Source organism: Bos grunniens, chromosome 12 (genome assembly GCF_055505025.1).
Source record: "Bos grunniens cultivar Pamir isolate PY7600 chromosome 12, Bosgru_T2T1.0, whole genome shotgun sequence".
Taxonomy (NCBI): domain Eukaryota; kingdom Metazoa; phylum Chordata; class Mammalia; order Artiodactyla; family Bovidae; genus Bos; species Bos grunniens.
In genome coordinates this window covers 17083573-17100911 of record NC_141176.1, presented here as the reverse complement: position 1 = coordinate 17100911, position 17339 = coordinate 17083573, and the positions used below count along the sequence as shown (strand labels likewise).

General features: G+C 40.9%; 1 protein-coding gene across 2 annotated transcripts in view; it reads left to right on the top strand.

The window, feature by feature from the left end:
* The window catches only part of HTR2A (5-hydroxytryptamine receptor 2A), a 64756-nt gene extending 50066 nt beyond the window's left edge, over positions 1 to 14690 (top strand). For both annotated transcript variants that reach the window (XM_086329001.1, XM_086329002.1), the window contains one exon: positions 13564 to 14690. In XM_086329001.1, the coding sequence (XP_086185127.1) occupies positions 13564 to 14363 (800 nt within the window). In that variant the 3' untranslated portion in view covers positions 14364 to 14690. The remainder of the gene's footprint in view (positions 1 to 13563) is intronic.
* The last annotated feature ends 2649 nt before the right edge of the window (positions 14691 to 17339 follow it).

Genomic DNA, 17339 nt, shown 5'->3' with positions numbered 1-17339 from the left:
ATCAGTCAACTCTTCCCATGAGGTGGCCAAAGTACTGGAGTTTCAGCTTTAGCATCATTCCTTCCAAAGAAATCCCAGGGCTGATCTCCTTCAGAATGGACTGGTTGGATCTCCTTGCAGTCCAAGGGACTCTCAGGAGTCTTCTCCAACACCACAGTTCAAAAGCATCAATTCTTCGGTGCTCAGCCTTCTTCACAGTCCAACTCTCACATCCATACATGACCACAGGAAAAACCATAGCCTTGACTAGACGGACCTTTGTTGGCAAAGTAATGTCTCTGCTTTTGAATGTGCTATCTAGGTTGGTCATAACTTTCCTTCCAAGGAATAAGCGTCTTTTAATTTCATGGCTGCAGTCACCATCTGCAATGATTTTGTAGCCCAGAAAAATTAAGTCTGACACTGTTTCCATTGTTTCCCCATCTATTTCCCATGAAGTGATGGGACCGGATGCCATGATCTTCATTTTCTGAGCTTTAAGCCAACTTTTTCACTCTCCACTTTCACTTTCATCAAGAGGCTTTTGAGTTCCTCTTCACTTTCTGCCATAAGGGTGGTTTCTTCTGCATATCTGAGGTTATTGATATTTCTCCTGGCAATCTTGATTCCAGCTTGTGCTTCTTCCAGCCCAGCGTTTCTCATGATGTACTCTGCATAGAAGTTAAATAAACAGGGTGACAATATACAGCCTTGACGTACTCCTTTTCCTATTTGGAACCAGTCTGTTGTTCCATGTCCAGTTCTAACTGTTGCTTCCTGACCTGCATACAAATTTCTCAAGAGGCAGATCAGGTGGTCTGGTATTCCCATCTCTTTCAGAATTTTCCACAGCTTATTGTGATCCACACAGTCAAAGGCTTTGGCATAGTCAATAAAGCAGAAATAGATGTTTTTCTGGAACTCTCTTGCTTTTTCCATGATCCAGAAGATGTTGGCAATTTGACCTCTGGTTCCTCTGCCTTTTCTAAAACCAGCTTGAACATCAGTAAGTTCACGGTTCACATATTGCTGAAGCCTGGCTTGGAGAATTTTGAGCATTACTTGAGTGCATACACATAGCCAAATAACAATATTGTGATAGTTTCAAGTGGATAGCAAAGGGACTCAGTCATACAGATACATGTATCCATTCTCACCCAAACACCCCTCCCATCCAGGCTGCCATATAACACTGAGTAGAGTTCAGTGTGCTATACTGTAGGACTTTGTGAGTTATCCCTTTTAAATATTGCACTGCTATCTTTCTAGAGGCTTCCCTGATAGTTCAGTTGGCAAAGAATCCGCCTGCAATGCAGGAGACCCCAGTTTGATTCCTGGGTCAGGAAGATCCGCTGGAGAAAGGATGGGCTACCCACCCCAGTATTCTTGGGCTTCCCCTGTGGCTCAGTTGGTAAAGAATCTGCCTGCAATGCAGGAGACCTGGGTTTGATCCCTGGGTTGGAAAGACCCCCTGGAGAAGGGAAAGGTTTCTCCCATCCAGGCTGCCACATAACATTGAGTAGATTTCCCTGTGCTATACAGTAGGATTTTGTGGGTTATCCATTTTAAATATTGCACTGCTGTCTTTCTAAATCACCTGTGTCTATTTCGTTTTCCCTGCAAGATCTTGGGCTTCACAAAGGTTCTCAAAGGTCTTCTGTGGTATACTCAGAGTCAAGCATAGTGTCAAGGACATTATAATAACTGCTATCTTAAAAGTTTGCAAGATAATTCAGACACATTACCTTGTTTTCTCACCAAGGCCCTATAGGTAAGTTAGGGAAGGCCTCTTTTTATTATCTCCACCTTACAGAGAAAGGCGTCACAATTAAGCCGTCTTCGGTCACCCAGCTAGTGACTGACAGAGTCAGGATGCAAACCCATGTCTTGTGATGCCTTATTCTGTGTTTTCCTCACTGTCTTGTGCTACTTTCCTAATATGTAACCTGTGTCATTTACCTGAAGGAGAACTTTGAGAAAAACAACAACCTTAGATCTAGGTTATGAATCAGAACAGACAGGAATAAACCCAGGTCTCCTGATTCTCCCTCAGACACTGCATTTCTCAGCATCTTTTCCCTGTGATTATAGCTGTTGAGATGGTCAGCTCATGTGCTGGTTAATCCTCTATGTAGTTTTCTCAGAAGGTATACAAGTTAAGGATCCCGGAATTATCTGATTTCCCTCTCTCTGCCCTAGGTGGCTAACTGGTAAGCTCATGTATTGTGTTTTTCTGGCAACAATGAAGGATAACATTATGAAATAATCCAGTAAATTCAAGTTATGTCTATAAGAATTATTATTATAATTTACCTTTGTAATACCTCATCTTTTCTCCTCTTTCCATTCATTCATTCAGTCAGTCCCACAAGCATTTGCCCAGACCCACGTATGAGCAGCACTGTGTTAGCTACTGGAGGAACCTGCAATAAGTAAAACAATCGATGTCACATAATCAATTATCATAATGAGATTATCATCTCATGGTTGAAATGGCAATTCTAGAGAAAAATTCTAAGGCATTAGAAGGGTGGGTGAGCTCAATATAAATGATTTATGGAGGTGATGAAGGTCTATAGCAATGCTGGAGATGCAGAGACCTGGGTCCGATCCCTGGGATGGGAAGATCGCCTGGAGGAGGGCACGGCAACCCACTCCAGTGTTCTTGCCTAGAGAATCCCATAGACAGAGGAGCCTGGTGGGCTACAGTCCATGGGATAGCAAAGAGTCAGACACAGCTGAAGCAACTGAGTACACACGCTCACATAAAGGTCTGTAAAGGAAAAAGGCTCTTATTTTGGAGAAAAACAATTAGGGAAAGGCTTCATACCAGGGGTGTCTTAAAAGAATGATGTCATGAGATACGTCTTAAAAGAAATGTAGACTATGGTCTGGGAACATGATCTCCATCTATAGCCCCCAGATCACCCCCAAATCATCATACAGTCAAAGTAAAAACAAATGTAGCCACAAGACAAGTTGCCTTGCTCCACACACCCAGCCAGCTGCCACCCAGGTCCTTGCTACAGAGAAATTCTGGAGCCCCCCAGGAGCTGGCAGAGCATTTCAGGGGAGAGAGTGGCACTGGAACTGATCTGGGGCAAAATGGAGAAGTGAGACTGTACCTTCCAGATTCTGCGTACAGAGCATTTTCCTTCCCCAGAGGTGCTCAAGGCTTTTACGAACAAACCAACGTGCCTTAGATGCCGCATTCCTCTCTGCCCTGCATCCCCAGATATTCTCAGTATTTCTCTCCTACAATGTGCTTCTTTCCAAGGCCTGTGCCCTCAGGAGTCTCTCCTGCTATGCACTTCTGTGTTTCCACAAGTTGAGTTTGGATTAATAGGTAACCCTCTGAGGTACTGCAGGTACACAGAATGGGACCCCTTGCTCCAGCAGCGGGACACCGCCATGCCCCAAGTACGCCACTGGAAGACACAGGTGGAGCAGGCAGATCTACTAGCTGAAGAGTCAGTTCAGTTCAGTTCAGTTCAGTCGTGTCCAACTCTTTGTGACCCCAAGAATAGCAGCACGCCAGGCCTCCCTGTCCATCACCAACTCCCGGAGTTCCCAAACTCATGTGCATCGAGTCAGTGATGTCATCCAACCATCTCATCCTCTGTCATCCCCTTCTCCTCCCTCCCCCAATCCCTCCCAGCATCAGAGTCTTTTCCAATGAGTCAACTCTTCGCATGAGGTGGCCAAAGTACTGGAGTTTCAGCCTCAGCATCAGTCCTTCCAATGAACACCCAGGACTGATCTCCTTTAGGATGGACTGGTTGGATCTCCTTGCAGCCCAGGGGATTCTCAAGAGTCTTCTCCAGCACCACAGTTCAAAAGCATCAATTCTTTGGTGCTCAGCCTTCTTCACAGTCCAACTCTCACATCCATACATGACCACAGGAAAAATCATAGCCTTGACTAGACGGACCTTTGTTGGCAAAGTAATGTCTCTGCTTTTGAATATGCTATCTAGGTTGGTCATAACTTTCCTTCGAAGGAGTAAGCATCTTTTAATTTCATGGCTGCAGTCACCATCTGCAATGATTTTGGAGCCCAGAAAAATAAAGTCTGACACTGTTTCCACTGTTTCCCCATCTATTTCCCATGAAGTGATGGGACCGGATGCCATGATCTTCATTTTCTGAATGTTGAGCTTCAAGCCAACTTTTTCACTCTCCTCTTTCATTTTCATCAAGAGGCTTTTTAGTTCCTCTTCACTTTCTGCCATAAGGGTGGTGTCATCTGCATATCTGAGGTTATTGATATTTCTCCCGGCAATCTTGATTCCAGCTTGTGTTTCTTCAAGTCCAGTGTTTCTCATGATGTACTCTGCATATAAGTTAAATAAGCAGGGTGACAATATACAGCCTTGACGTACTCCTTTTCCTATTTGGAACCAGTCTGTTGTTCCATGTCCAGTTCTAACTGTTGCTTCCTGACCTGCATACAGGTTTCTCAAGAGGCAGGTCAGGTGGTCTGGTATTCCCATCTCTTTCAGAATTTTCCACAGCTTATTGTGATCCACACAGTCAAAGGCTTTGGCATAGTCAATAAAGCAGAAATAGATGTTTTTCTGGAACTCTCTTGCTTTTTCAAGCCACATGTAATATCCTTTACAGTTCAAGATATGACATAAAGAAGACAGAAAACACCACATGGCTGTGTCAGAATCGAGAAAGGTGAATAATGACATTAAGACCAGATCACAGAGACCTTACAGAGTGGGCTCGAGCACTAGGGACACTGTTCCTGACACGCCTTCTAAGCCTAGAGGCCAGGAAGTGAGTTGTCACGTGTGAAATTCATTCTTCAGGCTTTCAGAAGGAATCACTCCAAAACTCTATCCCTTTTTAAACACATGGAAGAAAAGATATAGTTCTTCCAAGATGTATGTTGGGCAGAGATGAAATTTTGTAAATAAACCTTTGCTCTTGAGCACATGGCTAAATATACGGTCTAGAAAAGGACACTTTTCCATTGATGGATAGTGTGATGTCCACTTATTATCAATACAGATGACGAGTTGAATGAAAGAATTTGAAAAGTTTCTCTGTTGTATTCCAACGAGAAAATGAGACTCTGATCATTTTTTTCAAATTCCATCATATCATTCAGATTCTATCTGGGCTTCATGACATATGGTCAGGTGAAGAAGGTGGTGGAAAGACACCAATCTGCCTGGGATGAGGCACGTGGATGGACTTCCAGGTGAACTGTCCACAGCTGAAAACACACCTTCAGCAAGTCAGAATGTAGTCTCTTGACCTTTCAGTGCAAGATGGTCACACTAAAATCACAACTTCATTGGGGCTGAGGGTGGGGGGTAAATCAAGAGTTTGGGATTAACATATATACACTATTATATAGGACAGATAATCAATAAAGACCCACTGTATAGCACAGGGACCTCTACTCAGTATTCTGTAATAACCTACACAAGAAAAGAATCTGAAAATGAATGGATATATGTATATGTATAACTAAAGCACTTTAGCTGTATACTTAGTAACTATCTTGTGGCTGTTTAGTTGCCCAGTTGTGTCTGACTCTTTGCAACCAGATGAACTGTAGCCCGCCAGGCTCTTCTGTCCACGGGATTTCTTCCCAGGTAAGAATACTGGAGTGGTTTGCCATTTCCAGCTCCAGGGGATCTTCCCAACCCAGGGATCGAACCCGCGTCTCTTGCATTGGCAGGCAGATACTTTACCACTGAACTGCCTGGGAAGCCCTAAATCATCTGTACACCAACATAAAATAAAAATTAAATTTAAAAAAGCACAACTTCTGGGCTATAAACACAATGGAAAAGGAATGAGGGTCAGAAGAGCAAGAGGTCACCTTTCTAGGAAGCAAGGACAGGGAACCAAGACCACCAGCTTGGGCGGTGAGTGCACAACTGCATGTCCCGCGGGCAGACTTGGATCATTCCTTCCAAGAATCGTATATGGACTGGGGCAGAATACAAGCTTGAAAGGCTTTTTGGACATTTAGTCATAGTAGTTAAAGAATTGCGACAAAGACTTGGAGCTTAACATAATAACCTCACTCAACACTTTTCTCCCCCAATTAACTACTACTCTCCATCAATTCTTCACGTTGCCTTGCTGTTTGCTGCAGGAAGTTGGCCTGAGTTGGTTGGAAAATTAATAGATTTATTTAATGAAGGCAAAGGGCAGAATTGTTAAATTTTACTTGATTTGGTTTTATTTCACAATCAACACTTTTTACTGCACTTTTAATCCTATACATCTTGGGTTCTTGACACTGGTTGTAGATTAAGATCAGCTAGGTGTTCTTTTGTTTTAATAATAATGTCCTAGCAGGACCTGAGCATTAGTATTGTTCAAAGTACTAACGTCAGAACTTCTGGGAATGGAACCCAGGTGATGAAATTTTCAAAAGCTCCCCAGGTAATATTAATATGCACGCAAGGTTGAGAATAACTGCAATATAACAAAGAAACTAGGTATTGATTATAAGGATTTCAGTTTTTAAATATCTGTCTGGCTTCAAAGATAATGTCTCACTAGAGAAAGTTTTGACTTTGAGAGTAAAGAATGAAAAAGAAAGCATCAAGGTACGGAGGATCATTGGGGATTGTGTGTGTGTATTCTATAGGTAGGGCACTGATATAATTCAGGGGTTATTAACAGCCTTGGGAGCAGGAACTTTTCTGATAATCTAATTAAGGCTCTATCTTCTCTAAAACAATGTACATATACATAAATTTTGGAAATTTTAGGGCTATCACCGTGTTCCTACAACCAATGTTAAGGACCTCTGATACAGTCATAGACTGTTATAACTACCATAAAAGGAATAAATAAGCAGGTAAAAAAAATCAGCCATAAGAACTGAAAAGCCTAAGACTGGGTCTTGATTTTGCCCCCAAATTGCTGTGTGATTCTAAACAAATTACCTAAGCTTGCTAAACCTCAGTTTTTCTATAAAGCGAAATGTTTATCTGCCTATAGGGCAGTGTGGATAACATTTTTACAATTTTGTAAAAATAAAATCAATTCAGAGTAAATGCATAACTGTAAAACTACTTTGAAAAGCTACAGTTTATTAATAGAGATATGCAGGGGGCTTCCCTGGTGGCTCAGTGGTAAGGAATCCGCCTGCCAACACAGGAGACATGGGTTCGATCCCTGACCTGTGAGGATCCCACATGCTGTGGAGCAACTAAGCCCGCATGCCCCAACTACTGAACCTGGGCTCTAGAGCCCGGAAGCCACAATTACTGAGTCCACGTGCTGCAACTACTGAAGCCAGGGAGCCCCAGCGCCTGCGCTCCACCGATGGCAAGAGAAGCCACCGCAATGTACTCATGTACTGCAGCTAGAGAGTAGCCCCTGCATGCAACTAGAGAAAAGCCCAAGCAGCAGTTAAGACCAAGCACAGCCAAAAATAAATAAATAAATAAGATCATTTAGGGAATAAAAAGAGATATTCAGAATTTATCTAAGAAGAAACATACAATTTCCTGGGTAACTGACATGCATATCTGGCTTTCCCTGTTATGTACACCTGCCTCGTTAGCAGACCATCGATTTATAAGGAATTCAGCAACTCTTGAGCAGACTCAGAGCTATATTAGAAGCTCTGTACTAGAAGGATGGTCAGTCCCAGCGCCGATTGGCCTATATATGCAACCTATCTCTCCCTACGCTACGATGGGTAGCCTGCTGTTACCATGTGTGGTGTTTTCTGTCAAACTGCTAGTAAATCCATTCATATTACTTAAAAAAAAAAAAAAAACTCATGTATTAAAATGCAAAGGAAGACTAGTAGTTTCAGGAGAAAGAAACCTATGAAGCAAAATTTGGTCTTTGAGGCCCTGGGGATTCCCAGTGGCTCCCTTCAGAGAATCTCTGCTTCTTATTTCACAAGGAAACACTGTCTCAGAAATATCTTCAGTCCCAAGGTATTAAAGTGTAAAAATCTAGGACTGAGAATAAAGTTTGCTTTTCACAGTCAGTGCTGCAGAGTTAAGGCCATTCACCCTGACTGTGGTAAGATGTTAACCAGAGGGGCAAACTTTGTATGCAAATTCTAAACAGGGTTACCCTAAAAGAAAGATCACCAGCTGAAACCTTCATGTTCCTGGGTGTCTAAGGTTCCTATTCACTTCATTGTCTTAGTCTTAATAAAAGGAAATAAGCAATGCGCAAGGAGGATCTGATACTGATACTGAATTTCGTTGGCTGTTTTCCACTCCTCAGAAAAATATATTAAAATGCAGAGTAGCTCGAACTACTGTCTGTCTGTTCATAAAGGAAAACGCTTTATGTGCAGAAATTTCAAGTGAGAGGAGATCTCAGGTCTTCAAAAGCAGCTATTATCAAACAAAGCAACCAGAAAATTAAAGCACTGTAGACGGTTCCGACCACAGTCTCGGCTGTCTGCCAGCGTCTCCATCTCTCTTGGTAGGAGCGTTTTTGAATTGCTTATTGTGTCCACAAAGTCTCTCTGAGTGTTCTGCTTCTTTGACGTAAAATTCCTCCCCCTCCTTTACAGACTATTACTTTAACTGTATAGTTAGTCTCTCCCTAAACCCCTGTTTACCATCTGCTCTGAGCAAGGCACTGAGAAGAACGGTATCTGAGAGCATTCAAGGTGTTTCTGTTACACGTAAAGAGGAATGGCCATTAAGGACCTAAGCACTTCATTCTGTCCCTCCCAGCCAAGGTCCCCCGAGTCGAGGACCCACCTGTGCCTCTCGCCCCACCCACTTTACAGTAGCTCTTCACCCCAGACCTAATGGAGGAATCTCAGCTTCTATGGTCATTCCTCTCCCTCCCTGACCAGAGAAGTTGGGCCATTCTGGAAGGGTGTATGTATGAAAGAGAGAGAGAGAGAAAATGTCTTCTCCCCAAACAAGGACACACATTTGAATTCCAAATGATTGAAAATGATTGAAGAATTTGGTCTCTTAAGCAATCCTATATTCTGGTTAATTGAGAACTGCCACTTATATAAATTACCAGGTCACATACAAAAAGGCCAGAGGCTCTCAAGGTGGTGACTTCCTCTGTATTAATCAGGAAAATGCACAGCTAAGAGTTGAATAACAAAATAAAACACTTTTTTTGGATGGTTGGTATTTTATTTATGTGTATCATGACAAATCGTAATGGCTGTAATTCATCACATTAGAGAAGCAATCAACAGTTCTAGCTGGACAGAATTAAAATTGATTGAGACCCTTCGTCACCCTGGCAGAAGATAATAATTACATCATTATTTATTAACTATAGAGCCAATAGCCAACAGTCTTTTTAATTTCTTTTGATTTAAGATCTAATATACATTAAAGTGGGCTTCCCTGGTACCTCAGTTGGTAAAGAATCACCTGCTATGCAGAAGACCCTGGTTCAATTCCTGGGTCGGGAAGATCTGCTGGAAAAGGGATAGGTTACCCTCTCCAGTAGTCTTGGGCTTCCCTGGTGGCTCAGCTGGTAAAGAATCCACCTGCAATGATGGAGACCTGGGTTCAACCCCTGAATTGGGGAGATCCCCTGGAGAAGGGAAAGGCTACCGACTCCAGTATTCTAGCCTGGAGAATTCCATGGACTAGATAGTCCAACAGGTCACAAAGAGTCAGACACTACTGAGCAGCTTTCACTTTTTCATACATTAAAGTCCAGAATATACAAGCAAAGCAAAATATGACAAAATTAGGGGAAAATCAAGTGAATGTATTTAATCTGAATAATCCTGGGAAAAGGCTGCTCTTGTGTTTATGTCCCATTGGCAGAACAGCTAGTCTGCACTGAACACTGTCCTGGGTCCTCTGCATCTTTGGTTCGTTTTCTCCTCACCACATCCATAGAAGCATATTGGTTGCATCCATTCTAAGTAGTGAACAACTACACTAACAAGGATTGTGTAGATTAATATAGGAAACACCTTATATAGATAGTGGAAACACCTTATATAGATAGTGCAAACACCTAGAAAAACAAAACACTCTTCTTAGAAACCGCATCTCAACTTGCAGGGGAGCAACAGAGACACAGACACAGAGAACAGACTTGTGGGCACAGTGAGGGGAAGAGGGTGGCACGAACTGAGAGAGTAGCGTGAAAACACACACATTACCACGCGTAAAATAGGCTGCCAGTGGGGATTTGCTGTATGACACAGAGAGCTCAACCCAGTGCCCTGTGACGATCTAGAGGGGTAGGATGGGGTGGGAGGTAGGACGGAGGTTCAGGAGGGAGGGGACATATGTATACCTATGGCTGATTCACGTTGATGTATGGCAGAGACCAGCACATTATTGTAAAGCAATTATCCTCCAATTAAAAACAAGTATTTTTTTTCTAAAAAAAGAGTCTTTTGAAGGATAAGCAAAACTGGTATGTATCCAAAACGTCAGAGGATGTTCCTGTTGGAACCACATTTCTTCCATCTCTTCTTGGCCCACAGCATGTTCCCAGAAACAGGCCAGGGACAGAGAGGAATGAAGGAAATGAAGAGTCATCGTGCACACCGAGTGTCCTTAAGAAGAGTTCTGATGTCATTTATCTCCACCTCCCAAGAATCCTGGGATGGCCTCGCACAGACAAGTGACAGATACTGTCGGTTCAGTCTGTGACCATAATGGCCAATGTCACTGAGGAAGATCTGCGTCCAGCATTACAGTAACTCAAGCTGATGTACCCTCCTTGCAAGGATGGCCAGCGTGAGGTGACGTGAGGTTAGGACAGTCCAATCCCTGGTTGGATGGAGATGAACTCAACGGAAGTTTTCCGTGGATAGCAAGAGTCAAGCAAGCAGTAGCTCCTGGCATGGGTATGAAACTGTTGTTGGCTGGTTTGTGACCACTTATTAGACTCTAAATGGTGTCAGAAGCAAGGACCAGGGCACCCCCTGTTATACAGTTCTGAAGGAGCTGAAAACATGGGCAGGAGATAGAAACTTTTTGCTGACTTTCTCTGGGGTGCTGCTGTGGTTTCTACCCTTCATGAAGGAAGCAACCTTAAACTAAGCTATAAAGAGCATTTGAGGACTTCCCTGCTGGTGCAGTGGATGGGAATCTGCCTGCCAAAGCCGGCGACACGGGTTCCATCCCTGGTCTGGGAAGATTCCACATATGCAGAGCAATTAAGCCCATGTACCACAGCTACCGAGCTGGCGCTCTATGAGCCACAACTACCGAATCTGTGTGCCGCAACTACTGAACCCCACTCACCTAGAGCCTGTGCTCCACAATGAGGGAAGCCCTGAAATGAGGAGCCCGTTCGCCGCGACAAAGAGTAGCCCGCACTCGCCGCAACTAGAGAGAGCCCACACAAAGCGATGAAGACCCGGCACAGCCAAAAATAAAACAACTAAAAAAAAAAAAGAATATTTGATTATTTCTGCATCATCCTGATCATCCTGATTCTTCCTTTATGACAAACACATGATTTCCTGGCCTGACCATTCCCAGACCAGAAAAGGAAGACATTCCCACTTCCCCAAAACTGCACAGTGATGGTGGTGGCCATCTGGCCTAACACCATGGAAGAGAAACTAGCATGATTAGAGGCCAACTCTTGCCTTTATTCCCTCTGCTCCTTCCTCTGCCTGAGCCTAACAACTCTAAAAGTTCCCCAAATTTGAGTGAAAAGGCAACTTGACCATGGACTCAAATTCCCATATATTTGGCTCATTCTGTCCCCAAATCTTATATGTGTCAATAAGAAAAGCCCGTGGCTGCTAATTTGTTTGTAATCCACCCTTCTGAATGCTTTACTTACAAAATTATTTTTAAAAATATATAATACCTTTTATGGGACATTAGGAATGTGGATACCAACTCTGTATTTAATAATATTAGAGAAATATTAAATTTCTATGTAGGAATGGGAATGGTATCATGATAATATCAGGATTTTTAAGAGTGCATGGCTTTTATAAACACACTAAAGTATTTACAGATTGAATGATATGATGTCTTAGATTTGTTTCAAAATAACATGGGAGGGTTGCAGCAGGTGGGGATATGGGTGAAACAAGATTGGCCTCCAGCTGATCATTGTTGAAGCTGGGTGGTAGGCTCATTGCGCTGGATTTTGTGTTGTGTTTGTATATGTCAGAAGTTTTCCATAATAAAAATATTTTTTTAAAAAAAGAATCAAAACAGGTTAAAGTTACTTTAAATTCACATTAGAAAATCATATTTTTCAAAAATGATTAAAAATAGATGTAGTTATATGATTTAACATTAAATGAGATTTAAAGCTATACATAAAATATTGCCTGCATATATATATATATATATATTTACATATGCATGTAAATGGAAAACTAAAACTACAGAAAAAGCAAATTATGGGTGCCCCTGACTGGCAAGAATACATATTATTTGTAACTTGTTACTTTTTTTTTCATTTTCCTAATTTTCTAGAAAGAAATACATTAAGTTTTCAATTTTATGAAGTTATTTGTATAAATCATGCTCGTGATGCAGAAGGTGAAAAACAGAGTTATAGAACTGTACATGAAATAGAATCTGAATTTGTTTTTAAATGTGTGTGCATGGTGTGTGTATATGTATCTAAACTAAACATCATCAAATTGTTAATGATGATAATCTCTGAGTGATGGCATCATCGGTCTTTTTTTTTTTTTTTTCTTGGTCTGTTTCTTTTTCAGTTAATATCTTTGTCTCAGTCTGTTTCTTCTTCAATCAATAAGTATAATGTTATAATCAGAAAAACATAGCATAAGAAAAGTAATTTATTGCTATTTCTTTATAAGTAAAGGATTATCTATGTAGGACAATATAAATATAAGGAACTATGTAATGTATACTTAATGAAACAGATAAGTAAGTCCAAGGGAATTTTAATTCTCTTTGAAAGTATATGTTAAGCCTTTATTTTTTTTAATTTTATTTTTAAACTTTACAATATTGTATTGGTTTTGCCAAATATGGAAATGAATCAGCCACAGGTATACATGTGTTCCCCATCCTGAACCCTCCTCCCTCCTCCCTCCCCATACCATCCCTCTGGGTCATCCCAGTGCACCAGCCCCAAGCATCCAGTATCGTGCATTGAACCTGGACTGGCAACTCATTCCATATATGATATTATACGTATTTCAATGCCATTCTCCCAAATCATCCCACCCTCTCCCTCTCCCACAGAGTCCAAAAGACTGTTCTATACATCAGTGTCTCTTTTGCTGTCTCGTATACAGGGTTATTGTTACCATCTTTCTAAATTCCATATATATGCGTTAGTATACTGTATTGGTGTTTTTCTTTCTGGCTTACTTCACTCTGTATAATAGGCTCCAGTTTCATCTACCTCATTAGAACTGATTCAAATGTATTCTTTTTAATAGCTGAATAATACTCCATTGTGTATATATACCACAGCTTTCTTATCCATTCATCTGTTGATGGACATCTAGGTTGCTTCCATGTCCTGGCTGTTATAAACAGTGCTGCGATGAACATTGTTAAGCTTTTAAACAACGCTGATATAAAGTTGTTCTAACAGCCACCATTATGCAGTAATGCTCTTGCCTTCATATACTCACTTCCTTAATAATCGTGGCTCATTTTCCGTCCATCTCCAGGTATATCCATGCCAATACCAGTCTTTGGGCTCCAGGACGATTCCAAAGTCTTTAAGGAAGGGAGTTGCTTACTCGCAGATGAGAACTTTGTCCTGATTGGCTCTTTCGTGGCCTTTTTCATTCCCTTAACCATCATGGTGATCACCTACTTTCTCACCATCAAGTCGCTCCAGAAAGAAGCCACTTTGTGTGTGAGTGATCCTGGAACACGGACCAAATTAGCTTCTTTCAGCTTCCTGCCTCAGAGCTCCCTGTCTTCGGAAAAGCTCTTCCAGCGGTCCATCCACAGGGAGCCAGGCTCCTACGGCAGGAGGACTATGCAGTCCATCAGCAACGAGCAGAAGGCTTGCAAGGTGCTGGGCATCGTCTTCTTCCTGTTTGTGGTGATGTGGTGCCCCTTCTTCATCACCAACATAATGGCTGTCATCTGCAAAGAGTCCTGCAACAGGGATGTCATCGAAGCCCTGCTCAACGTGTTCGTTTGGATCGGTTACCTCTCCTCAGCAGTCAACCCGCTGGTGTATACACTGTTCAATAAGACCTATAGGTCTGCCTTTTCCAGGTATATTCAGTGTCAGTACAAGGAAAATAAAAAACCATTGCAGTTAATTTTAGTGAACACTATCCCGGCCTTGGCTTATAAGTCCAGTCAACTCCAAATGGGACCTAAAAAGAATTCGAAGAAAGATGACAAGACGACAGATAATGACTGCACTATGGTTGCTCTAGGAAAAGAGCATCCCGAAGATGCTCCTGCAGACAGTAGCAACACAGTGAACGAAAAGGTTAGCTGTGTCTGATGGGCTGGTTGCCATAGCAACCGTGGAGGGCAACACGGAGTCCGTTTTCCCTCTCTGGGAGGGGAAAAACATGGGGAGACTGGAGAAAATTAGGCCAGTCTAGTGGAACCAACAATAATATCTATATGCCTCATTTTATTCTGTCAATGAAAAGCAGGGTTCAATGCCACAAAACGTGCACTTCAAAAATATTCTGACAGCATTTCAGCTGTGAGCTTTACCGATATCATTTTTAACATTGTAAAAGATGTGTCTTTAAAGTAATTAGCTTTTATTGTATAATTACAATGAGGCCATAAATAAATCTAAATTATCTTCTATTTTCAAGTGGAAACCTCGCTGCTATTTTGTCAATTGATGGCATGAGTTGGGTACCTTTTGCTGTAAATAAAAATAGCTCTAAATAGTGAAATATTGGTTACATATAATGGCCTCTTACATAAAGAAAAATTCTCTGTGAAACTTGCCATGATACATATTTTGAATGACAACAACAAAAAGACCCTAAGGACAGTGTTAGGAAATCTGTATTGCTATGATACTTAAAAGAAACACTTGACAACTTTTTCATTCCTGCTTTTTCATAGATGCCATTTTGAAATATTCACAGAGCTGCTGGCATTTGCTGCACTTCAAGTTAATTCTTCTCCAAAGTGAACACGATTTGAAATGTTATTTAGTAACTATTGCTGCTTTCTCTTCTACTACTCCTGCTTTATTCTGAATTTCCAATGTGATCTTGTTTAGTGTTTGCTCTACTAGGTAAACCTATCAAAAGGATAATCAAACATTACCAGATACATTTCTAGAAATTGCTTCTCCTAAACAGCACGGCAGAAGTCTTTGGTATCTTGCCCGTTAATGACTGCATTGTGCATGCGCTCCTCTGAGCAGTAAAGCAGTATTGATGTAACTATCAGGATTGAGGAACAAACTCAGGTTTTTTGGCTACTGACTGCAGTAGAGTCTTAGGTTTGTTTGTTCAGTTGCCCAGTCTTGTCCAACTCTTTGTGACTCCATGGACTGCAGCATGCCGCAAGTCCATGGGATCTTGGGACAACTCTGTAAAACTCAGTGATCCTCCTGTTGGCATCCATTAGGTAAATCAATGCTTTCAGATCAGTGTATGTGATTTACTTAAACCGCTCCGTTTTGGATTCACAATCGGTGATTGAGTGTACACTACGTGTGAAGAAACGCCCTAGGTATAAAGTTATAAAAATAATTAAAACAAGATCTTTGCCTTTAAAGACAAATAACCTAATTACAATGGTTCTTATCAAAAATAGTAATTAACAGACATTTAGAGAACCAGTTCAATTTATTTCCTTCTCATCTGGCTCAGAAACAGGTTTGTCTCCACTCTGAGGATCGTCTTGTCAGTTTCCTGACCGTTTGCCCATGAATACCCACCAAACGAAGGAGGGGGAAAATACCACTGAAGGTCAAAATCTGCAAATTAATTCAGGAATACGCACTTCAACCTTGACCCCCAACTCTGACTAACAAATACTGAGCGAAATTTTTGCTCCACTTTCCTAAAAACAAGCTCATTTATTACTCACTGACGCTGGACTTCCTACCCCTAAAAAAGTGGTAATGTAATATTTTGTAGGAAAGTTTGCTAAAGAGACAGAGATGAACAGCAGTTAATTCACCTTGATGTTACATTACTCTAATTTAAACTGCACTTTCTTATTGGAACAGATGTTAGATATGTTATTACAATACTAACGCCTCTGTATGAGTCAAAAATAGTTTTCTGCTCTACGACATTTCAAAAAAATCCTCTATTTGAAACCTAAAGAATGTGGGAAATACCATTGTGTAATTTGGAAATGCATTTAGGGCTATCCTATTAATAATTATGTTCTTTTAAGTACATTGAAAGGTGTCTTTTTCAAAGCTAGAATTTATGGTAGGCTGCTAATATCTAGGCTCCATTTGAACTGAACTATTTTAATGATTATACCATACTGATACAAAGGTTAAAAAGTCTCTGCTCTAATGTATTTTGCCTTAGTTTATAACTCTGTACATCTCATTATATAGTAAAGACTACAGATTCTACACCCATATTCTCAATCTTGGTCAGAATGAACATAAATACTGCCTGATATGTCTTTTGACTACGTATATATTACAAATGTGTCTGTTTTTCTCTCCATAATTATCTCTTCAAGTGTATATAGACAAACATGTATCTGTATACTTGTACAGACATGTTCCCATGCACTTTATTCAATATTTATATATTTATATGGAGGAAAGCAAGAGTCATTACTGAAAACATTTAGTATATACACATGTGTGCATGTTTGTATCATGTCAATTTAAATGTGAATTTCATGTTCTAAGGTTTCTATGATCTTCCATTGCTGTCAAAGCAGATTAAAATGTAACAGAGGTGTCAGCTCTTTAAATAAACTGGAAGTTGACCTAATTTTGTGGGAAGACTAACACAATTCAATGAGGGTGATGAAAGCACTGTTCCTTTTACATACTTGATTGATCCTAAATAAAATGGTAATTTTAGGCTCTTTGTTAAGTCTGGGGATTTTCAAATTACTACGTTTTGTGGGTGTTTTAGTTTTTTTTGTTTTTTTTTTGTTTTTGTTTTTTTGGCCCCATCACACAGCTTGCAGTATCTTAGCTCCCTGAACAGGGATTGGACCCACACCCTTGGAAGCAAAAGCACAGGAATCCCAACCATTGGACCACCAAGCAATTCCCACTAAGGCTTTTTAACATACCTCTTACTCCATTGAAATAGTCCTTGACTTATTTATGGATCTGTGATTAAAAGACTCATTCCTAGTCAATATTAAAGTAGAGTGACCAATCTTATTTTACTTTAAGTTGAATGGTAGATTCTTCCACATTTAAAGAAAAGAATTAAATGTCATAGTTAGAGATACCTGTTTAAAACATGCTTAATCTACTTGGGCACAGCACCATCTCATGGTCATTTTTTAA